This window comes from Lepisosteus oculatus, chromosome 15, assembly GCF_040954835.1.
Source record: "Lepisosteus oculatus isolate fLepOcu1 chromosome 15, fLepOcu1.hap2, whole genome shotgun sequence".
In the NCBI taxonomy this organism is placed as follows: Eukaryota; Metazoa; Chordata; class Actinopteri; order Semionotiformes; family Lepisosteidae; genus Lepisosteus; species Lepisosteus oculatus.
The window spans coordinates 2,941,369-2,964,889 of NC_090710.1; the positions used below are offsets into that span (position 1 = coordinate 2,941,369).

At 41.7% G+C, this 23,521-nt stretch overlaps 4 protein-coding genes across 5 annotated transcripts; 2 read left to right on the forward strand and 2 right to left on the reverse strand.

Annotated features, from left to right (window-relative positions):
* Positions 1-1,439: 1,439 nt before the first annotated feature.
* Positions 1,440-9,392, forward strand: txndc9 (thioredoxin domain containing 9). Its single transcript, XM_006638878.3, has 5 exons — positions 1,440-1,541; positions 3,629-3,840; positions 4,880-4,998; positions 6,957-7,211; positions 8,182-9,392. The coding sequence occupies exons 2-5, from the start codon at positions 3,652-3,654 to the stop codon at positions 8,294-8,296; spliced, it is 678 nt and encodes a 225-aa protein (XP_006638941.1). The 5' UTR covers positions 1,440-1,541; positions 3,629-3,651; the 3' UTR covers positions 8,297-9,392.
* Positions 9,393-10,911: 1,519 nt separating this feature from the next.
* Positions 10,912-13,291, reverse strand: mrpl30 (mitochondrial ribosomal protein L30). Its single transcript, XM_006638924.3, has 5 exons — positions 12,955-13,291; positions 12,493-12,570; positions 12,118-12,264; positions 11,456-11,529; positions 10,912-11,092 (listed from the first exon to the last, which is right to left on the reverse strand). The coding sequence occupies exons 1-5, from the start codon at positions 13,000-13,002 to the stop codon at positions 10,960-10,962; spliced, it is 480 nt and encodes a 159-aa protein (XP_006638987.1). The 5' UTR covers positions 13,003-13,291; the 3' UTR covers positions 10,912-10,959.
* On the forward strand, positions 12,324-18,455 carry mitd1 (MIT, microtubule interacting and transport, domain containing 1). Of its 2 annotated transcripts, none has more exons than XM_015363492.2 (7): positions 12,324-12,402; positions 14,252-14,353; positions 14,562-14,698; positions 15,709-15,795; positions 16,531-16,643; positions 17,194-17,254; positions 17,842-18,455. In XM_015363492.2, exons 2-7 carry the CDS (start codon positions 14,305-14,307, stop codon positions 17,941-17,943), a joined length of 549 nt encoding a protein of 182 aa, XP_015218978.1. In that variant the 5' UTR covers positions 12,324-12,402; positions 14,252-14,304; the 3' UTR covers positions 17,944-18,455. The 2 variants fall into 2 exon arrangements, with proteins under 2 accessions (XP_015218978.1, XP_006638988.1); XM_006638925.3 differs by lacking the exon at positions 12,324-12,402 and adding an exon at positions 13,462-14,051.
* lipt1 (lipoyltransferase 1) lies at positions 18,404-19,765 on the reverse strand. Its single transcript, XM_006638926.3, has one exon. The coding sequence runs from the start codon at positions 19,638-19,640 to the stop codon at positions 18,489-18,491; it is 1,152 nt and encodes a 383-aa protein (XP_006638989.2). The 5' UTR covers positions 19,641-19,765; the 3' UTR covers positions 18,404-18,488.
* Positions 19,766-23,521: the final 3,756 nt, after the last annotated feature.

The following is a 23,521-nucleotide window of genomic DNA, read 5'->3' on the forward strand; positions in this document are numbered from 1 at the left end:
GTATCCGTATGTTATCCTCACAACTGTATTCTTCCTTCTCCGTGTATTATCTTTATTGTTTATTATTGAGTTGGTTTCATTGATTGTGCATTATGGAGAAGAAATAAACTAAAAAAAAATCTTTAATGTATCCAGTTAAGTATGGGTATTCAGTTAAGGGTGTATCATATAAAATTCTTCTTATATGATTCCCTTTACCTTATTCACACATTAAACGGTACACACAACTCAAACAAGATATTGATCTTAACTGATCGTTTTGTTTTAAATAATGTTGTATTTATTCTGTTACTGGAAAGAAATAGCTACTTTTATTTTTAGAAAAATGTTAATGTTATTTGAACTAACTGTAAAAAATGATCTGATTAGTTTCACACATTAATCAACCATTAAAATAATAAAGTTTATTAGATAAATCGGATTATTTTATTTTGTAAATATCATCAATGTAATGTTCAAAGAAATCTTTACTTTTCACGAAATGGCAACTGTAAATGGAAATTTTAATTAAGGTCTTCAAAAACAAAAAACTGAAAACTTTGTATGTTACCGATTCGAACCCATAACTCCTCTCCCATTCTTTTCGTTGTTACGTTTCGTCTTGGTGTTGTGCTATTTTTTATCACTTAGATTTGTTCTTATAACAAAATTCCGTTTTTCTCACACGCAATTTACTGAATGTTTGTAAACCATAAAGTTTAAAATGGGTTGGATTGGGGTTGTGTAATAAGACATCATGTTCACACATATACTGTATTAGTTCAGGTGGGTAGCTGCGTCAGCATGCGTAGGCTGCAAAGGAACAAGTAATAGATTTATTCTATGCTGAATAAAGAAGAAAGAAAACATGTTTCGGCCGTGGAGCCTTCTTCCTCACACCTGAAGAAGACTCCTGTTGACACCAGTTGACACCTGAAGAAGGCTCCACGGCCGAAACGTTGTGTCTTCTTTCTTCTTTTTTTCAGCATGGAATAAACCTATTACTTGTTCCTTTGCATATACAGTACGTGTTGGTTCGATGTGTTTTCTGGATCAGTACTCACAGAATTAAGATTAAACTCTTATGAATGCCCTGTTTTGCAAATTTACTTTAATTAATGGCAGTTAGGCAGCAGTAGTAGTAACAGAATACTTGAGAATGTAAAACAAACCGGTGAGACCGGTGAGAGTCACTTGAATGTATAGACTGTTTTATTTTTTAGTAAACTTTCACGTGTCCTTCGAGAGCTGGAAGACTGCAAGTACCAGAATGCATAGCGAAAAGCCACTTTAAAAATAGGGAGTAAAAAGAAAAAGGGAGTACATTTGTGAACATTAGTTCATAAAGTATTTGCGATCGTTTAAATTAAATAAGTTGCAAAATATTGACAAAAATATCATAAATAGTTCTACCCGCGCTCTTTGATTTTTTTAATTTATTTGTATTTGATTGACAGGCTCAGCAGCGAGTACTGGGGGCTTCAAAGCAATCCGGGCGCTTTGTTATGACGTCAGCGCCGGGCCTCCTGTGGAGATCCAAACAGTCGTTGTGAAGCGCTGAGGTAAGTGGACAACGGGAACAAAAACGGTTGGAGTTACCCTTAAGCTCCCAGAAAAAGGAAATTGTTTGTTGAAAAAATACTAAAATGTAAGCGGAGACCTTGGGTTGAGCCGTGTGTGAGGTTTTGGGGGCGAGGTGGCCTTATTTCAGCGAAAAACGGGTGTTTTCAGTGTTTGGAGGCTGCACGGCTCCTGAAGTGCTCTGACCGGTCAGTGAAGAAGAGGGTGCGGTTAAGCCCAGGTCAGGGATGGAGTCTGTAGCCCATTCAGAATGTTTCAGATAGAGCTGGGCTCAAGGAACCAGGCCGTTAGAGACTGTACCTTGTCGTGCGACGGGTCCCGTTTGATTGCAGTGCGTCACCTGAAACGTGCAATGGTGTGGATCGAGTGGTCAGTCGCTGGTTACCATGGCTATAGCTTTTCAGGCCAACACTCGTGGGCATCATTTCACAATGGGTCTGGGAGGTGGTTACTGCTGTATTCTCTATTATCTTTAGCGCTGAGTATTAGCAACGTGGGACCTTATCGTTATCTTCGTGGTGTTGGAAAACTTTACGTATTTGCTGGCTGGAGGTATGGTTAATCAAGGGATCTGAGGTGTGGGCCAGCGAGGAAAATAATAATCATTGTTCTTTTACGACGAGCGGACCCACACAATTGTGGGCACTTAAAACACTAACCGCTTTCGTGTCAATATCTCTCAAAGGAGTTTCCCCTCGACATAACAAATGGACAGTCCGTAGGTAGAAAACACATTGGGAAATCAGAGAAAGATGAAACGTCGTTAGCACATGGCAGCCGAAGGAAAGGTTTTTTAATCGACGTTTGAGGGCGGATAGAGCCTGACAAGCTCGCTGGAACGCTTCGTAGTCTTGTGAAAATATGTAATTACTAATATTAAAATATATACATGAAACATCTAACAATAATGCGGCCTTTTTACCAAGAGAGGTAGAGGTGGGGGGTTATGATATCTGTTAAGACCAGTTCTAGCTAGAGTGATTCAGCCCTTTAAACGAGCGAGCAACCGAAGAACCACTGCTTGTGGAACTTAATTAAATGAAATTTGATTCATCTGCAAAAAAAAACACTTGATTCTGCTGTTATTTTGCTGATTTATTTAAAACTGGCTTCCCTCATGAGTGATTCTGAGCTCCTTCTAGAACGTCCAGGCCACCATTTGTCTGTCTGCTCTGAAATGGCTTTATCCCCTTGCTGTTTTGGTGACATTTCCTTCTCAATTGGTTGAAAAGTAAAGAACTGTAGGCCTGTGATTGCTTCTTTTTATTGTTAGTATAAGTGCATGGCTGTCCTGAATATTTTAACAGGGTTATTAAAGAACAATTGTTTTTAATTTTTGTTTAACCAGGGAGGCCAGTTAGGAACATATTCGCTTGTAAAGGGATGAATTGAATTGATTCATACAGCAGGGCAATTACTGGTTTTATATGGCCAAGGTCAAGGGTACAAGAGTAGTGTCCTTTCCAGCATTGGAAACAGTAACCCTCCGGTCCAGAAACCTCACCTCTACTCTACACTGCTGCCTAATTACTTGTGACACAGAGCAGGCTGCAGCAGGACATGCTGATCTTGAGCCCTATCCTGCGGTGGCATTGCTGGTATTAATCACGTTTATAGTCTCTAGAGCAGAAACCTCGCCGATGGGTGGGAGACACATCAGCATGTCCATGGTTGCTGGAAGGCTGCCCCCCTCCTGCTTTATTTCTGTTGCTGGAAACCATAAGGCAAACACTCCTGGGATTCCACAGGAGTCGAAAGTCTTACATCAGACTAAGGGTCCCGATACAGGATAGGGACAGGCAAATCTCCCAACACTGAAGGCCTGATCTCCTAAAGCTGGTGGAAGAGGTTGGTGTTCCTTGTTGGTCAGACTGGTTTAGAGTAAATGGGACTCTTAAACCATTGTACTTTATCATCTTATGTGTTGGAAGAATTGTGGAAGTTGGTGTTAACTTCCACTAGGTTCCGGTTATTGAGGAATTATACCTTGCATAGTTCTGGACAGAGAAGCCCAAGATGGGGGGGGGACACTTCTGCTGTGCCATCTGACCAATGTTCCCTTTTCCAGGTTTGTTCTATCTAGCAGGGGTCATGGCGGGCGGTCAGTCAATGGACATCATAACCAAGGTTCTGGAGGACCAGATCATCCAGACGGCTAAAGTTGTGGAGGAGCAGCTGGACGCTGAGCTGGGGAAGCTGGAGAAGATGGATGATGACGAGCTGGAGAAACTGAAGGAGAGGAGGCTGGAGGCGCTGAAGAAGGCCCAGAAGCAGAAGCAGGTGCTGTTCCTGGGAAACCATACTGGGTCTTTCTGTCCACTACCAACAGCAAGAGAAACAGTTAATTTCGACCCTGGCAAAAGGCTCTAGTCTCTCTGCTGTTTTCCTTTACACAGGCTGCCCAACCATGCTAAACTTGCACCACTGATATACAGCCCTAGCAGATTTTGTTTTAGCGTATTGCCTTTTTAAATGTTGCAAGCAAGCCTTTTAGAATTATTATTGCTGCTTAAATCGGTTAATGTGCTACCATAGGATTGTTGTGGTTTTGTCCTGTGAAGGATCAAGCAAAGTAAGTTTCTGTGGGAATTGGTTTGGCACACAGTTGAGGGAAATAGAAATGTTACAGTGTGCCTTTCATATGACCGAAAGTATTGAAGTATTGGTTAAATATTGGCATCTTGTACTCATAAAGTTTTCCTGAACTTTTGATTTTGCATACATTTTTTAAACATGATACGTATTATCACTTCCTTCATGCTTTCCATCTAAGCTTAGCTGTTTCTGAACCCAGAAAAGTCACAGAAAAGAATCTGCAAAATGTGTTTTACAAGCCAATCAAAATGAGTGTCTTTTGGAAAAGCCACTCAAATCATGGCTGTTTATCTGAAGTGAGCATCATTTCTGATTTTAAATGGATAGAAATTCTGGACAGAACATAATTGCTGCTAAACTTGAGCTCAGTTATTTTTAGAAGAACACAAACAATTTGAAGATGTGAAAGTAATGGCTTTGGAGAGAATAACTTGTACGTTTTCAACCATTTTTCAAATATAATTGGAAGATTACCGGCAGCCACTGCACATGTGGGAGACAAACCCTGGTGCTGTGTGCCGAGCGAGATGTGCACTGGTGTGTAAAAATTGCAGCTGCGATCTGAACAGGAGTGGCCAGTGTGTGACCACCCATGTAAAGTGATTTGGCACCTCCTGTGCCTTCCTCCCTCCGTGGTTAATGTCCTGTGCTGCTTTCGGACTGTACATCACACATGATCCTTATCAGTAGCAGATCCTTGAAAGGAGTCTCGTTTTTCCTTTAGGAGTGGCTCTCTAAGGGACATGGCGAATACAGAGAAATCCCAAGTGAGAGAGATTTTTTCCAAGAAGTAAAAGAAAGCAAGCATGTGGTCTGCCATTTCTACAAAGATACTACCTTCAGGTGGGCAACGTGCAAAGGGAGAATTCAATGGGTGATAATGGGGTCCATTATTAAAGATGGTAAAGACAGCCATTGTTACAGAGCATTGTTACAGGTTTTTTCTTTTAAACAATTTTGAATCATATAGGCTGACCCAAGACTGTGGATTTTAATTAAAAACCACTTTAAGGTTAGAGCTGTAGTGAAATCCTTATTGTGACCTCTGGCTGTGAAACACTAAGCACTAACCAGTTATCCTGTTTGGTTGTGATAATAGTCAGTTGTAATATACCTGTAGATGTTAGTGCTCCTGTCTTGTTGTTGTACACCCAGTTACCTGCATATAAAATTGCATGAATTTGTCAGGAGATGTGTGATGTTATTACTTGGTAGCAAACCTTTAACCATTAAAAAACTGAGGTACAACACACCAGCAAATGTGCTGATGGGGCCGTCAGTACAGTAGTTGAGGTGAGTGTGCCTTCCAATAGACCATAGACCCATCCTGAATCTGAAGTTGTTATTCAATATTTGCCAAGTATGTGTATTAGAAGCAAATCAAACTCACAGTGTTTTTTGTAAAAGGCACAAATAGAATGCATGTGTAATTCTTCATGGGTCCAGTAAGAAGGAACATTTAATAATAATTGCTTACAGAAAAGTATAGCGCTTTTCTGGACACTCCACTCAAAGCGCCTTACAGGTAATGGGGACTCCCCTCCACCACCACCAATATGCAGCCCCACCTGGATGATGCGACGGCAGCCATAGTGCGCCAGAACACTCACCACACATCAGCTATCAGTGGGGAGGAACGGGGTAATGAAGCCAATTCATAGATGGGGATTATTAGGAGGCCATTGGAATTTTGGCCAGGACGCCGGGGTTACACCCCTACTCTTTTCAAGAAACACCCTGGGATTTTTAATGACCACAGAGAGTCCGGACCTCTGTTTTACGTCTCATCCGAAGGATGGCGCATGTTTACAGTATAGTTTCCCCATCACTATTTAGGGGCATTAGGACCCACATGGACCGCAGGGTGAGTGCCCCCTGCTGGCCCCACTAACACCTCTTCCAGCAGCAACCTTAGTTTTTCCCAGGAGGTCTCCTATCCAGGTACTGACCAGGCTCACACCTGCTGAGCTTCAGTGGGTTGCCAGTTGTGAGTTGCAGAGTGATATGGCTGCTGGCTCAACATTTGTTGAAGGAATCTTAATTAAACACTAGCCTATAAATTTGTAAATGTGACTCCTCTTGATTCTATTATCTAGCCCCCCTCCTCTTCTGCCAAGAATCACTCTTGACATCTCTTCTGTTGTCGACCCATTTCTTCTCTGGCTTGCTGAGCCTCTTCCCTAGAGATTATTTTCCACAGCTTATAGTCCAGGCCCTGCTACTGGACTGCTACTGTCACATTCTCTCACCCATCCCCCCTGCCACCACTGCCTGCCCACTCCAACGCATCCAGAATTCTGCATTTCACCTTATCGTGCTGCTCCCTTACTCCAGTTCCTCCAGTTCCTCCACTGCCTTCCTGTTGTCACACATCCATCTCATCGCACTTATTCCCACGTACCACTGTCTCAACCACCCAGCTCCCTTCTTTCCACAGTCTCTTATCTCCCCTGCCCACTGCTGCCCTCTCATCTCGTCTTCCTCTTCAACCCCTCAGGGTGGAGTGAACTACCCCAGAAATCAGAACTGCTTACAGCCCTGCCTAGTCAGAACTTTCCTTTGATCTTTCAGCCACTGTAAAATTAATCTTATATTAATGTAACCCTTGCTCACATAAACTCCCTTCAGGTAGGACATGTGCTAAGTAAATAATTCTTGTATTTTCAAAACTACAAAATGGACCACATTTCCATTTACAAATCTTAGATTCAAATTGATAGTTTTCACCCGTTCTTTTGCACACAGTGGAAATATTAATTTGAAAGACAATTTATTTGATTGATGTTTTGTCTTTGTAACAGATGTAAAATTTTGGACAAGCACTTGTCTTTACTGGCCAAGAAGCACTTGGAGACAAAGTTCATTAAGTTAAATGTGGAGAAGGCCCCTTTCCTCACTGAAAGACTGCGCATCAAAGTGATTCCAACACTGGCACTCGTGAAGGATGGGAAAACCAAGGATTACATTGTCGGCTTTGCTGATCTAGGCAACACAGATGAATTTACAACAGAGACACTAGAATGGCGCCTGGGGTGCTCTGAGGTCATTAACTACAGGTAATATTATTATTTAATGAACAACTTCATTATAATTGACATAATTAATATTCTATAGTGCATACTGTTTACATTATTTATATGCACAAAGGCAGTGATATTCATTCCTGGTCCTGGAGGGCCAGCAGGTTTTATAGGTATCTTGTAATTCTCAAGAAGTAAAGACCTGGAAACAGTGGTAATAGAGACCATTTAAGAGAACAACTGATGTCAAAACTGATTAAGATTTGTAACACCAAGACCAGGAGACAATATCTGTGCACAAAAGGTAAGAGGCAAAAGCAGCATCTCCCACTGGTAACTCATAATGACATTTTAATTTAAAAAATATATATATATTTAATTTGGTAGACCAATACAGTTGCCATCTTACTCAGCTTGACATTTCTAATATATGTTCATAAAATGTTGTCACAGAACAAGTAATCTCAGGTTCAGGGACAAACTAGGTTCAGTCAAGAACAAAGATTTGATCCAAGTATATGAAGTCCTAAAGGGTATAGATGGGGTCGGCCTAGGGCAGGAGTGGGACATCTTTAGAAGAATGTGTTGAATTTGTCTGAAAACCAATGGTCAGCTGGTCTCCCAAACACTATTGGCATTGTACTCCTGAACAGAACAGGCTAGTTTCAAACATCCACCTGGTGACTGAACTTCAAATAGCCGATGATCATCAAAATTAGACACCAGCTTTTTTTTATAATATTTTATATATTTTTATAACTGTAGAAATGTATAAATCTGCTGTGAATCACAAGACAGTTATTTCTTGATTTTTCTCTTATATTTGGTGGCAGGGTTGGGTGCAATATGGCTCTACAGTCAGTCTAGATGTAGGGAATGTTTAGCTCTCTCTTTCCCTGACGGACATTTCAGAGTGAACTGAAATGTGTCCTCACGCTTCTTGCTGTTATGGGAGGTTGCTGTGCTCCTGAAGGAGAATGGTACTGGAATCTGCTTTGTCTTTCAGTGGGGATTTGGTGCAGCCACTGATGCAGGGACAGAAGCCTGGGTCAAAGGTCACTAAGCTGGACAAGAAGACGATCCGGGGGAAAGGCTACGACTCGGGTTCCGACGACGACTAGAGTACAGCTCTCTTGCCTCCTCATTTAATCTCATGTGTTCTGAATTAACTGACTTTAGATTTATTGCCCCTAATGTAATTCATCTTATATATCAAAGTTTATAAACATATACAACAGGATTACAATGCAACAACAGCACAGTATTAGAATACACAACAACATTCCACAACATCTCTCAATCAGAAATCTTCCAGGACCAATAGAAAAAAACCATACAATTATCTTAAGGGTCTAAACACAATAATAAGATCCCTAACAGCAAACACTTTTTTCATTTGTCAACAACTGAATGCTTTTAGGTATAAAGGATGTAGATGCTCTCTTAGTGTTTTGTACAGGAAATCTGGTACCTCCTCCAGAAGAAGGTAGGATAGTATATTCTAAAAAGAGTGGATGAGGGGGGGTCATCTAAGATTTGATGTCCAAGATTAATATGTTGCTCTGTTAGACATGTTATTATAAAGATGCACTGGTAACACTTATTTATGTTCTGCAAATACTAAATACCTCCCCAGCTCTGCAATTCACATTATATTTTCTAGTTGAGAAATTTCTGGGGCAATAATGACCAGGTAGTAATGTGTTGGCAGCTTATGAAACTGATTGATTTTCTGTGTGAACTCTTACTTTTTTTCCTTTTAGTCTCATCTGCCATGACATATGCTTAGAGTGAGCCCTAAAAATGTTATTTTTCCCAATATTGCAAGTGTAAGGTACTGTCACATAGAATCATGTTAGTAATGTGGAGACAGGTTGGTGTTATAGTTAGATAAAAATCCATCTTTAAAAGCCATTATATCCAGTTTCTCTTTTTGCTCAAGTGGTAAAACCCTGCTCCAGTCACATCTGTCCACAAATTCAGCCCTGCCTTCCAGGCAGATGCAAATTATTGATCTCTTGAAGGCATAAACATAATTATGTTTTGTAGCCTGTCTGCCTGGCTATTGGAATTGTGGGTGAATAAAATGGAATATGTATAGTCTTGCAATCAGGTTGATTGTGCATATATTTAAAACCAAACAAGAACAGCAGTAACTATTTTCATCTGTGAATAAAACAAATGAATGGTGGGATCAATCACATGGTGACCTCAAAATGAACAGCCTGTAGACTCATCATTGACTCATCATTCAGGTGGTTGTGCAAAAATCCATTTTTTAAACTGATTAAGTACTTGACTCACAAGATTCAGGTGTTCCTGCTCTTTGTAGTTACTTGCTCATTACACAACTAAACCATTAAACCTAAAGAAAGGGGAGATGTAAATTGAACTGTACAAAAACAAATTTAAAGCCTTTGCTTCTCATTGAGCCTTATTTTCTGTGATACAGGAAATAGGAATTAACTTTTGATTTGTTACACTAATTGATTTCTTAAAATTATTTTGAAGGTTATTAGCTTCTTAATTATGGTTGGATCCGATTATTCTTTTGTACTTCAAACTAGGATGCTTGATAAGAATAAACTGCAAAACAACATGTGAAACTGAGCATGAGCTCTGGGGCTGGTTATTAGAAAAGTGAGTGCCAGGGATGCCACCAGCACTGGAATGTAGTTTTGCTCTGCCAGTGTGGACTGTGATGCAGACTTGAGAGTTTTCTATAAACGTGTTCCAACTTAATAAAAATAAGTTTCTGGCAGCAAGCACTTATTTCTTCTGTGACTAGAAGCTGTTGCTTGATTATCACTGTTGTCAGTGCTTTTTCTTGCAGCAAAGCCAAGACAACGGGGCTAAGAGGAGAGGGAGGACCCTAGGGATAATAATTGTAAAATTAAATAAATTTTCACAACAGATCTTAGGTGTTGCTTTTAAACCAATCTCAACATGACATCTTACATTTGAAAAGGATGATTTGAGAGGAACTAATCCCCCAGCCAAAAGAATTGAGAATTCTAAATTCAGACTTGGGAAGATAAAAACCCAGCACCTGTACTGCATATGAAAACACCTTACAGTTCAGTACATTTTGCTTCAAGCTTCACGTTTCTTTCTTACCTTTAACGCAGAAGTCTTTAGGTGCCTTTGAAACACGTCAGCAGTCACAGAGGCTGTCACCCACTGTGTGGTACCTGGTACTTGGCAGAGTAAGAAGGCCTGAATGCTCACATCTGATGCCAAGAGCTGGACTGGATTAATGCTAATGCACCAGAATACATCCTCCAGTCCACTCTCTGGCCCGTTGTTCCTCTTAGGGCACATAGATCTGGTTCATCAGGCCAGCTCCCAATGTCATCACTGAAGGGCCTCAAGTCCCAGGCCCCACTTAGCGAAATAGTAGTGAAATAACCTGACCGCTAGTCAGAACCACGGACTCACTTGCCATCCTCTGGAAGAAACTAAAAGCCTATCTCTTCAGGACATATCTGACCCCAGAGCCACGTTACTGACCGTATTCTAATCTTAATACTTACTGACTGATAAACAGCACTGACACTCTTTAGCACTATTCAAAATCCCAACAATCAACATTGTGCTCACTGCTTTATGTGGTTTTGTTGTTTTATACTCCAATTTTCTGCTCCCTTTGCATCTTGACCTGAAACAATTGCTCACTTCTTTCAATAATAGCATATGCCGGAAAAGATAAGTGTTCAAACAGTTCCTTACAACTCAGTAGGTTTCAATGTTTTATTATACAAAATATTCAAGAATTTGGAGTGGGCTACGATTCAATGGCTTTTTGTTCCAAAGGCTTCAGACAACGTCTTACAACAAGCTCCCCGGTGCTCTTAAGACATGTGTCTGCCAGCTCCTCTTCAGTTGGGAGTCCATGTGGAAGCTTCAAGGGCTGGATCCTGTTGAAAAAACAATTGATTTAAAAACTCCATTTTCAGAGTCCTGACAAGTCTACCTTCCCCTTTCATACAACAATGATTTCTTACTGGAGATCAAAGGGATTCTAATGAAAGAGTGTTGATGTTGATGTGTTGATGTTTAGAATAACACAAAAACAGCCAGGCAACATATTGTGGCAATGCATTGCCCCTAAAAAGGAGAGGTAAGCAGCCAGAGACTTTCTGGGGTTAATATTAATATATAAAAATACATTTTTAATGTAAGAAGTATTTAAAGAGTTAGTTTCAAGTCTATGCTCATGAAAACAAACTTGGCTGTAAATCTCCTCTGCACATTAATTTATACAAATTGTCAGTACCAACCTCAGAAGGTGCTTTACAATTTTCAGTTTTGCGTTGACAGAAGGGATGTTTTTGTGCACACGGGGCTGATGAGCCTGGAAATAAAATGCATGGACACACAGAGTGGGTAACGGTAATCTCTTTCACCTGTGGTTTGCTGCACTGATGTCATGTTTAAATCCTTTTGCAGCATGTTGAAAGCATTCATGTCTTCAAATTTTCACCATTTTTGGGAAGAAAACCCAAAAGTAAAAAAAATAGGTGAACTCAGTTTCATTAGCTCAATTAAAGGATTTAAATAAGTAGTAATAAGTGTTTAAATAAGTAGATCTTGGGAGCTGAATTTAGAAAGCTCCACTTAATAGATCAAAAACACTGAGTTTAGTCTTTACCATACAGGTTTGTAGATATATATCACAATCTAAGGAAATCCCTGAGAACCTCACAAGAAGAGTTGCTTTGAAGTTACAAAACCATTTCTACAGGATTGGGGCTCCACCAGTCCATTATCAGACAGGTCCTACAGAAGATTCACAAACCTTTTCTCAGCACAGCACCATCCATTTTCAAAACGATATGAATGCAAATTAAGTCTGTGTGAATATGATCACAGGGATCGGTCTGATCTTCAGACATGGAAGAATAATCGCATTGGCTCATGAGCCATCGTTGAAGGGCAATACCTTTCCTAACCCCAGATCATGCACAATCTTCTTCTCCCAGTAGGGGCGCCGCATGGTGCTTTTAATCCTGGTGACGAGGTGCAGCTTGTGCGGCTGAGCGGGGTCACCCCCATATTTCTCGTGCTCTTTTGCTCGTTCTTCAAACACCTGCGAAGACACGACGACCAGCCTTTTGTCACAACACCCCTCTATCAACGCTCACACCTGTCCAGCTGGAACACAAGTCGGGCCCCAGACCTGAACTGCCATTACAGGCGCTAATCCACGCACCTGGACGTGAATTTGGTAAATACATTTTACCAAAACAAGCAGTCTTACACAGTTATAATAACGACATTCATTAGTTGGATCAGTGCAATACGGCTGCGACCTCACCTCCGGAGGAATCCGCGATTTGGTGAATTTGTAGCGACATACCGCGTTCCACGGAAAAGGCAACGCTCTTGTTAAATCCTAGGGGGGGAAAGTACATTTAAACATCTTTCAAGGCAATCTGAAAATAAAAAAAAATGTAGAAGCAAATACGCATCTCGTTTGGGTGTGCGCTACATTTAAACCGAAAGGATTTCTTCTGCATTGAACTAATGCATGATTCACAAGTGGTGCGGAGGAACCAGTTCACACCATACCTTTGCAGAGATATTTTATACCATTTTCTGTCAGTGTTTTAATTCTACAAGACTGATATTTACGTTCACATACCATAATGGCTTTATGATGTTTTAATGTTAGATTATCACGTGTTTTAATGACCGCTAAAGCGTACACGTTTATGTAAAAAAGGTATAAACGCAGCAGTTAATTCTGAGCTTTCGAGTATGTACATTTTACTCTTACCTTCCACCCAGCTGAAGGTTTCTGAAATGCCCTACAGAGCCCAGCCATCCTGCACGAGTAGTCAAGATGCCTTTACAGTAGGTAATGTCTCTCAGTGCGGCTATGAAGGTTATAGCAAAAATGCTCCTCGAAATCCCATAAACCAGACCAGCAACGGGGAGATTAAAAAACAGCCGCGTTATTTGTACCTTTCTCCACCGCCAAAAAGCAAAACATTTCCAAAGAGTTATTCCAGTTAAATAAAAAAGCTATGGATATAGACCTGTCAATACTGTAACCAAGCATACAGCAGGAAGGAGATCTATGTTCCGCAAGCTATTTGCACCGGTCTTCGACACACTCCCCTCCCTCGAGGTAAAAAGGTTCCTACCTCAAACTTTATGAGTGCAAAAACAAATGGAAAAGGAAAAGGAAACTAATATCAAAACTTATATAGTTATATAACATTTATATATAAAACATTTCTATTTAAAATCTTGTGATTTACAAAAATAATCCTTGTGTCAAACAGCTGTTTCTGTGGGGTTGTTTTTGTGCGGCACAGCGCTGTGAGAGGGGAATCTGGTATCAGGAAATGCTTGGTTACTGTATGTTAAAAGGACGGCGGATTAGACCGTTCCTAGTTTCTTTTTACGATATTTTCAAAGGAAACCAAGCAGTATGCTCAGTTATTGTGAACAGCGGAAAGTGGGTTCTCATGTGAACTTATTTTAAAGTGTTTTTTTCTGATATGTAATAATGTCATGCATCTGAATTAAGACAGCTAAGAAAATCGATAAGACAATTACAGTGTTGAACTTACATGCGTTCTTCATATTACTCCGTCGAATTCAATACAGACTTAATTTTAGATGTTTTTACGAGTAAGTTTCAGTGTTAGACCACTCTTGGCACTGTCTGTGCAGGTTTACTTTATAAAGACAGGGTTTAAAGACCTGCAGGTGTAATAACCATGTCACGGAACGACGTGTCCGGCATTGAGACGTCGGCAGTTTCGGTGTTGAAGAGAGCTGTGGAGCTCGACCAAAGCTCTAGGTTTCAGGAGTCTCTTGTCTGCTATCAAGAAGGCATTCAGCTGCTGCTAGACGTGCTTAAAGGTAAAAAGGAAAGCCCCTTAAAGACACAATCTCTAACTGTAATACATTTCCTATAACTTTCACCAACAGTGGTGACTGAATTGTGCTTTGAGCTCTTATCATGAAGGGCACTGTCCAAAAAGCCTGTATTCCTCTGTGAGTTCTGGAACTGCACTAGGTGCTGTATTTCTAATTGCCATCCATGCTGTCTCCCTTCCTAGCCATCAAGGATGAGTCAAAGAAGACCCATTACAGGGAGAAGATAAGGGTGTACATGGAACGGGCAGAGCAGATCAAAAACCACCTGAAACAAGAAAAGGAAGGTATTGCCTTTATACCTGTGATTTTTTGCCGATTGGTTGTCTCAGTGACTCACTGTGAAAGCGGGACGATTTCAACTATGTAGAGTCTTAGTGATACAGTGCAGTGCATCAAATTTATTAGTCACCGATTCCGAAAATATCCAGATCTTTTTCTTACTCTTCCTTCTGCAGGCAACTGCTGAAAAAGCACTTTTCCTTTTCTTTCCAGAGGGTAAATATCACGAGCAGATCAAAATTATGGAGAACGCCACAGGTTATAGCTACGAAAAGCTCTTCAAACCCTACATCAATGAGACCTTGACTGAAATCTGGGTGGAAGACCCCTACATCAGATATTTTCATCAGGTACAGACACTTTAATCTTCGCGTGTTATTTAGGGTGGCAGGGAGGCCTGCCTGGTGTCCCACCTTTCTTGGGCCAGGGAGTACGATTCTGGCCTGGGTGGCTTTCTGTGTGGAGTTTGCATGCTTCCCCTGTGTCCACGTAGTGATTTAGATTACTCCCACTTGCCAAGATGTGCTGGTTAGGTTGACTGTAGTCTCTAAATTATCCTTTTGTTATAATGTGTGTGTGTGGGGATGTGGTACCAGTCTCTCAGTATGTGCTTCCTGGTTAGGGTCCAGGTTGCTGTGACCTGACCAGAATTGAGCAGCTTTCTGATATTGGACATAATCGTTTAATGCAAACTATATAAATGCTTCACCCCAGCAATCACTGTTATAACTAGAATAATACATTTACAGTTTAAACTACTGTTAGTCATGAAAAGCACTTTGATTCACACTCACACTAGTTTTCATTTTCATACTTGTCCAACATCCCACTCCGTGCCTCTTGGGTGAATTGTGTGCAGCCTGAGAATTAACAAGGCCTACTATTAGGATCAGTAGGTTTGATTTTACTATCTTTCTACTCCCCTCCTCGCAGCCTCACTCCTCTAATTCTAGTCTCCTGTCCGTCTGAGAGACAGGGGGACAGGGGTGGGGGACACTCCTTCTCCAGTTATGCCCCAAAGCTCTGGAACTCCATCCCCAAGGATATCAGAGAGTCACCTTCCCTGAGCTTCTTCAAATCTAGACTGAAAATGTTCTGTTTAGAAGGGTTTTTATTTAACTGGTTCTCTGTGCCCCTTGGCTTTCCTACTATTTTCCACACCCCCACCTCCTATCTCCTCTCGGTGTTTTTTGTTGTTGTGCTGTGAAGCAAATAAGAAGCCACTTTTAAAGGTGCTACGGTGCTATTATGTTATTACCCTTCTTTGGAAATGCCGTTCAGTTTACTTGATGTCACATTTCCATTAAGCTGGCTGTAGGTCACCCCAGATCCCAGATTGCCACTAACCCCTTTCTTCTAGCTGTATAACTTCCTGCGGTTCTGCGAGATGCTGTTGAAGGCTCCCTGCAAAGTCAAGAGGATTCATCTGCTGACCTCGCAGGAAGAAGTAAGAGTTGTCAATCACACAAATGCGCCGCTGTCTTCTCACACATTTCAAGGCAGCAGCCCTGCTCTGATGTATTGTTCTGGTAAAGGGGTCAAGATAATGTCACTCCACACTCAGACCTGTCTTCTTTGACACAAATTGGCCCTACCTGTAACTTTAAATAAATATCTTGACAGTTAATTGCATGCTATTTTTGTTTTGTTTCCCACAACTGTTCTTATAAATTCCAGGGTATCAATTTTCCTCTCCATTTAATATCTGACTGGCATCTCATATTACTGAAAAGCAATTATGTTGCATTGTTGTTGTTTTTAATTATTGTATATGGCATTAACAAAAAGACAACCCCCAAGTTTAATACATTAGAAATACGTGGTAAATCACATGCATAAGTGGTAATTGCATGTCACTTTCTTTGTATTTCTGCTGTGTGTTACTGTGGATATATCTTTCAATACATTTTTATGACACCACACTGCTGCAATAACAAATCTAGTTCATGTATTAAAAGCTAACTACTAGAAGAATATGGTGCTGTAAGCGAGATCAATTGTCAAGATGAATGCAAAAAATGAGAATCTGAAACATTGCAGTTTAGTGATAAGTTGATGATGTCTGGAGTTTGGAAAGATTAAATGATTTTGGTCATTAACAGGTGCTACCTTTCTCTTAGTATTTATATATGAAATGCCCCCTCTCTCACCATATTCAACTGTTTTTCTTGCTCTGTATTAGGGTGACAGCTCCACCCAAGTTAATGCGTTGGCAGAGATAAAGCAGTCTCTGCAGAATCATGGGGTAACGCTAACCATCGAATACTCAACCACTATTCATGACCGGGAAATCAGGTTGGCAACGTGCAAACCACATCAGCAGCTGCAATACAAAATACTGTCAGATGCTCCAAAAAATTAGAGAAGATACCATCTGCCTCTAGCCTCTCCCTCTGTTTAATCTTCCTTGCTACTTACATGATCGTATTGTAGGTTATTCCAATGGCTAACAATACTGTTATTGTAAAATCCACTGATTTCAAAGCTTCCAATAATATATAATAAATTAAATTAAGAATCAGGATAAAATAGAAAAATGAAAAACAAAAATTATTTACCTATTTCCGAAGGAGGGAAAGATATGGATGTTTACAATAATTATGTTAAAGTGAATGTACTGTATAAACATATTAATACAAACTTGATGCTGAAATAGAAATTTGAAATACATTTATAAGCATTGAAATTTTCAGTTCTAATATAAAAAGTCAAAATTCTTACATAGTGCAGCAGAGTCTTAAAATTAAGACATTTGATGTTAGCTATGATTACCTTAATACTAGGTAGCAACGTTTAGGGAAATACATTTTGGACAAGGAACAATATCTCTGAATAATTTTAACAGATTCAATAATGGATGGATAATCAAGATTGGAAGAGGGCTGGACTACTTTAAGAAGCCACAGGTACAGTCTCACTTATTATTTCAAGGTTTCTTATATGAGAATCACGTGCCTGGAGGAAAATGTGTTTTCCTCATTACTGTAATGATTCCTTCTATTGTATGGCACCTTTCCTCTTGAAGTAACCCAAAGCACTTTACACATAGGAAAGGATCCACTTGACCCCCACTGCACAGCAGATCAAAGGGAGGAGTGAGACATTTCTTCACTAATAAGCAGGGAATTTGGGAAGGACAACAATTTAGCAGAATTTACAGTGTTAGCAGTTTAATGCCTAATCCAAGATTTATAAATTCTGGTCCAAATGGAGGAGTGCCACCTACTGGTCCACCAACACAATGATGTGGTTTTCTGTGAAGGTCTCCTCCCCAGTACTGACCAGGCCCAACCTTGCTGAGCTTCTGAGACCTGACATCAGATGGTAGTAACACTGCTATTCTTATTACAAATAGCCTGAGAATTGCTCACAATTGTCTTTTAATATTCATTAAGCTGTATACTGTACATGTGTGTATTTCATGTTTACACTTCAATGTAAAAATAAGCAGCAGATGTAATTCTAACAGAAACTCTGTTTCTCTGGTGGGCAGGGTAAGTTCTCCATCGGCTACTGTGACTTCGACCTGAGACAGTGCCAAGAGACCACAGTGGACATTTTCCACACAAAGCACACAAGGACCACAGACCTTTAAAAGACTTTTATGTGTTATCCATTTAAATGTTTTTTAGGGTGTTCAAATTTGAATGTATCGGTGTTGTGGATTTCTAAACTGTCAGAAACAAATGACAAATGTTGGTCTTAAAGTGAAGAATTAAATGGATGCTTATTTAAATTTGACAAACAACTTTGAGTAGAATGACACTATTGTGCTGACAATTGTCTTACTATTTCTGTAAGAGATTTGTCATTCACATTCCATCTCAGCTATTTTGCCAATTTCATTTTTGCAACTAACCTTTTTTATGTCCAGCTCATGGACAGTGCATTAGGACACCCTGACCCACTATGTGTATATGAGGAAATAAAAACATTTATTTTATAGTGAATGAAAACTCAAATAGGGTGAATGCACATTAATACTAATAGTGTTTTGCTGCACTTCATACTGAAATAGATTTGTTTTTCGTTATGAACTGGTAGCATTCAGTGTGTTCTCTGTATTTCTTCTCTTTATTATTAAACGAGCTTTTGTACAAAGGCAAAGAGTCGGTGTTCTGTTTCACACGCCTGTTGACGTCATGCATGTGTTTCCATCACGGCCGCGACATTTTCACACAAGACGCCCCACTTGTCCCGCAGCTCGCCGTCGCCCGGGCACGTCCTGAGCAGAGCAGCGGTCAGCACCGCGGTTTCGCTGGGACAGAACCTGCTTCCCACCAGCTGAGAGGCCAGCTGGTCGCACACCGCCGGCGGCACCCAGTCCCTGTGTGTTCCTATCGCGCAGGAGACTATGGCCCCGTCCTTCACCTCCATGTTCAGCGTTACGGCCGCGTTGGACTTTTTGTAGCACACTTCGGAACTGGTACCGACGCTAAACCGGGGGGTCTTTCCGTAGACCCACTCCCAGGCCTGCAGCGCGCGAGTCAATCCACCGATCCCAGGAAGCGACGACTCGTCCCTGGGGTCGACGGGAGCGACGCGGGGCTCCAAGCCGTGATGCGCGGCGTACTCCGCCGCCACGGCCTCCGTGACGGCCCCGCAGTCTAGGGACGGGTCTATGTCCGTAAGGTTCAGCACGGGCGAAGGCACGCTCGGGGTCGCGTTGCTCTTAATGCCCTGGCATGCGCCCTTCAGCACAGCCGCCAGCACGGTGGTGTCCGTCCCGCACAGCAAGGTGCAGTGGTGGTAGGCGGAGGCCCTGCCCAGCCTCGCCGCGGTGCCCGAGATCTTGAACCGGCCGTTCAGCAGGATGTCGTATCTTTCCGTGGCGTGCACGTCCAGCCCGGGCCGCAGCGCTTTCAGGGCTCTCGTCACGATGCCCAGATTCCTCGCCCTGTCGTACCCCTTCCGGGACGTGAAGAAGGTCAGGTTGACGTTGCCCAGGTCGTGATACACTGTCCCGCCGCCGCTGCGCCTCCTGGCCAGCCCTATCCCCTTCTCTCTCAGCAGCCGCAGGTTGCACTCCTGCCAGGGGTTCTGGTGCCGGCCAATGACCACGGCGGGCGAATTTCTCCAAATAAAAAGGACGTTCCTGCTCTGCAGCTCTACGTTGTCGTGGATCCAGTCCTCAACAGCCAGATTCTCATAAACATCCGTAGACAGCGACTTCAGTACGAGACCCCCGCAGCCCTCCTCGATGAGAGGTGTTGAGGTGCTGTGGGGTCGCCAGAAAAGTGAAGGCGTGTGTGTTTTCAGTACACGCAGCCTCAAAGCAGTCCTCATGATCATGGCGACCGGACCACTGGACCACCGCGTCCAGGGCTGAAGACTGAACACGAGCGAATCACTGAGACAAACCTCCCTGCAGCTACATGTGTGTTCGGCATCCGGAGTCAGGTGAAGGTCAGGCTAACACACAGGAAGAGATTCCCGCAAAAGGAAATATTTGTTTGTGGGATACAGCGCCCCATACCGGCAGCGCCTGGGAACAGACATTAGGGAGTCTCCTTGAACTATGATTATTAGGGCTCGATTTTCCAACATCTTTTATTAGAGTTACGGTATTGACACTAAAATACCTAAGAAAAATATCATTGACAAAAATACACATGAATTACTTTTTTAGCTTCTTATAATCTAAGTATTAGTTTATGTTAAGAACAAACGAAAGGAGGGCATTTGCCACATTTGAACCAAGGAACCCCAATGACGCATTTTTTTAAAGTAGCCGGGATGTCGTCTTAGACAACATGGTTGTGTTGCTTGTTCCATACTCCCACAACCCTCTATGTAAAGAGACATCTCCTGTCCTCGGTTTTAAGTGATCTTCCCCTTAATTACACATTGTGTCATTTGGTTTGCATTTCATTGTTTATTATAACATCCACGGGATTAGCTTTCTCAGTGCCTTTGGGGATTTTGAGCAGTGAATTTGAGACTTCCTTGTCAAGGACTAAAAAGATTAATTTCCTTCAGCCTGTCATTGAAGAGCATTCCTGCGGTCCCAGGAATGTACCAAGTCTCTTGTCTGTAGGGTGCTTTGCTCTTGTACACAATGTTTCTGGATTTGCACTGCAGGGATTTAGTTCCTATTATAAAAGCTGTTGACATGCTAGACTGGTACTGCAAGGCCCTGGATAAACAGGACAAATTAGCAATGATTATTAAACAGCACAGATCATCCACCCATCCATTTTTCTAACTGCTTTATCACAGGGGGAGCTGGAGCCTATCCTAACAAGCAAAGCAGGATACACCCTACTGGGTACACACAGACACACACACACACTCATACCAGCCAACATATCTACCAGTCTGCCTTCGGACTGTAGGACGACCCCACACAAATATGGCGAGAACATACAAACTCCGTGCAAATAGCACCCCAGGTCCAGGATTGAACCCAGCACAGCAAGACAGCAATGCTGACCACTGCACCACCCTGCCACCCACCAGCGTGGACTATAGAACACATGATCAAATAGAAAGTGCAAAGGTCAATCTGCTAGACTGTTGATGCATATTTCATCACTTCTGTGGTTTGAAAGAAGTATATTCATCGGCTACTGATATACAGTGCCTTGCAAAAGTAATTAGATCCTTGCACGGCCTTTACAATTTGATGCTTTAAAGTTTGCAGTCAATATTGCAATTAATATTGGTTATTCTTTAACCTAGTCCATACATTTAAAGCAAGACCCAAAAAACTAAATAGACAATTACAGATGAGAGAAGGCCATTTGGTAGATTAAATCTGATTTAAGGATCTCATCCAGCTGTTTCCTAAAAGAGGCCGGAGTATCAGCTTAAACTACACAGCTGGGAGCTTGTTCCATACTCCCACAACCCTTTGTGTAAAGACGTCGTCCTGGCATCAGTTTTAAAAGCATTTCATCTTAATTTTTGATTGTGTCTGAACTTTCTTTGCTAATCCTGAAGAATTCCACTGAAATAACTCTCTAATTAGTTTGGACTTCTTTATGAAAAATATATTGACTTAGTGGTTACATGTTTCATCGAACCGTTTTAATAAATTCTCACTTCTAGGAGTTTTGTTTAGAAAAAATCCTGTTTTGAAAAATCCTGACTTTGTAATGCCATTTTCGAAATAAATGATAAGGATAAAATGCAATCTGTGCAGCAGACGCTTTCTTCTTAGAACGCGTCAGTACGGCAAATACAATGCGGTAAATAACCTCCAGGAGTCACGGTTTGGAACAGAAAGTCACAATTATTTTTTTCAGTCATCCGCTTGATGAAATTGCCGGTTGCTTGACAACCCGACCTCCCTTCGCACATTTGCGTTTTAATGAGACCTCAGGAGAACTGCAGAGATACCGAGCATTCGCGGATGCAATATAGTCAGGAAATATATTTTCCGAACGGATTGCAAAAATTGACATTTGAACAGTGGAACTGGAGGTTCAGCCGAAAGAAGCGACAGCGACTCTACTCATTCTGCTTAGGAACCGCAGTTTTTCAGACCTCACCCTTTTGGTAAGTCGCTCTGGGACTGGAGCGCACTAGTAGTTACCCGCTAGAAATGCCGTACAAGCCTAAAACGTACATGTAATGCACAAATATAGTCTTAGTTCGTATTCTTGTGCGTTGAGCTATGCCCGATTATTAAAAAGTTGGTTCAAGCGAAGAGTGCTAAGACTTTGGACTGCGACTTCGTGTACTTTATTTGTCTAGGGACCCGGGGTGATGGGACTTTGCTTGGAGAACTCCTCCAAGGTCGCCTGGTCGTCCGTGCCGCCCAAACAGCACCTCACCGTGGAAGAAGATCGCGCAGTCGCACGCGACTGTGCCCAGGAGCGCATCGAGCCGTCGCGAGTGGAAACCGGCTCAGTGGGGAGAGACAGAGAGACGACGGATTTTGTAAAAGAAAACGACGGTTTGCAACTGTTAGACTTGGAGGAGTGTGAACGATAACTATAACGTTGGCCATAAGAAACTAAATAGTTCTGGTGGGTAGCGGCGTCAGCATATGTAGGCTGCAAATGAATAAGTAATAGGTTTATTCCATGCTGAAAAGAGAAGAAATTAAGCACAACGTTTCGGCCGTGGAGCCTTCTTCTAGCTCACACCTGAAGAAGGCTCCACGGCCGAAACGTTGTGTTTTTTTCTTCTCTTTTCAGCATATAATAAACCTATTACTTGTTCCAAGAGAAAAGAAGTTGCCAATTCAGAAATCTTATCTATATTAAATCGATGTGGTTTCACTGCGGATTTCCCTGAACTGTTGATGACTGAGTTTCAGACCAAGTCAGATACTATGGCTGCAGTTTCTGCACTTGACAGGTATCTGTCTAAAATGAAGACATTGACGCAACACAACAGTTGTTATCTGAACTGTCAGGAGACCGCAGTTACTTTATGTTCCCAGACTCCCAGCATCACTAGGTAGGTTCAGTGCTGTTGTTGACAGTGCTGAAAACAAGGCCCTTATGGAAGTTAGAAATCTCGATTTTCGTCATCGTTTGAAGTGCATGTCACAAAGCTCAGTCTCTTTCAGGCGCGTAACATGGCTGCATTAAGAATCTTACTCTGGCAGGTACAGTTATTAATGCATACATGTATTTCATTAAGAAAGGACTGGTGTAACACCTTGCTTGCTTGGGTATCCGCCGATACTCTAGCTGACCTTTCAGAGCGGCCATCTGTCACATTGCTCCAGAGGCAATTTCCGCCTGGATTGATGTCCCTTTAACATTTTGTAATATTTCTTAAAGTATAGATAGTAGGGGGCTAGTTTAGGGTTTAAATTGAGGAAAACAGACTTCGACGTGTTCAGCATTCTGTAACTCGTGTGCGAGCCGAAAGCGCTGTTTGTTTCAGAACACTGCACTTTTTATTATTTTAGATTTACTCTTGGTGTCAGCGCGGAAATTTGTTGCGCATATTTGTATTTGTGTTATATTGCCTGTGTGCGCTGTTGCACCTCGATTTGTGCTCCTGAAAGGCGCTTGAAAATAAACTTGTGTCACTTGGATTTTCACAAGGACTGCAGCGTGGGCCCGTAATCCCAGGAGAGATGCTGCTGATATTCCGTAGGGAAAAATAGGTCAAATGTTTATCTGTGTAAAAATGGTTACGAATATGAGTCACTTCGTTTATAAAAGCGTCTGCCAAATAAACTGACACGTAACGGAGTTCTTAGTGGGGTG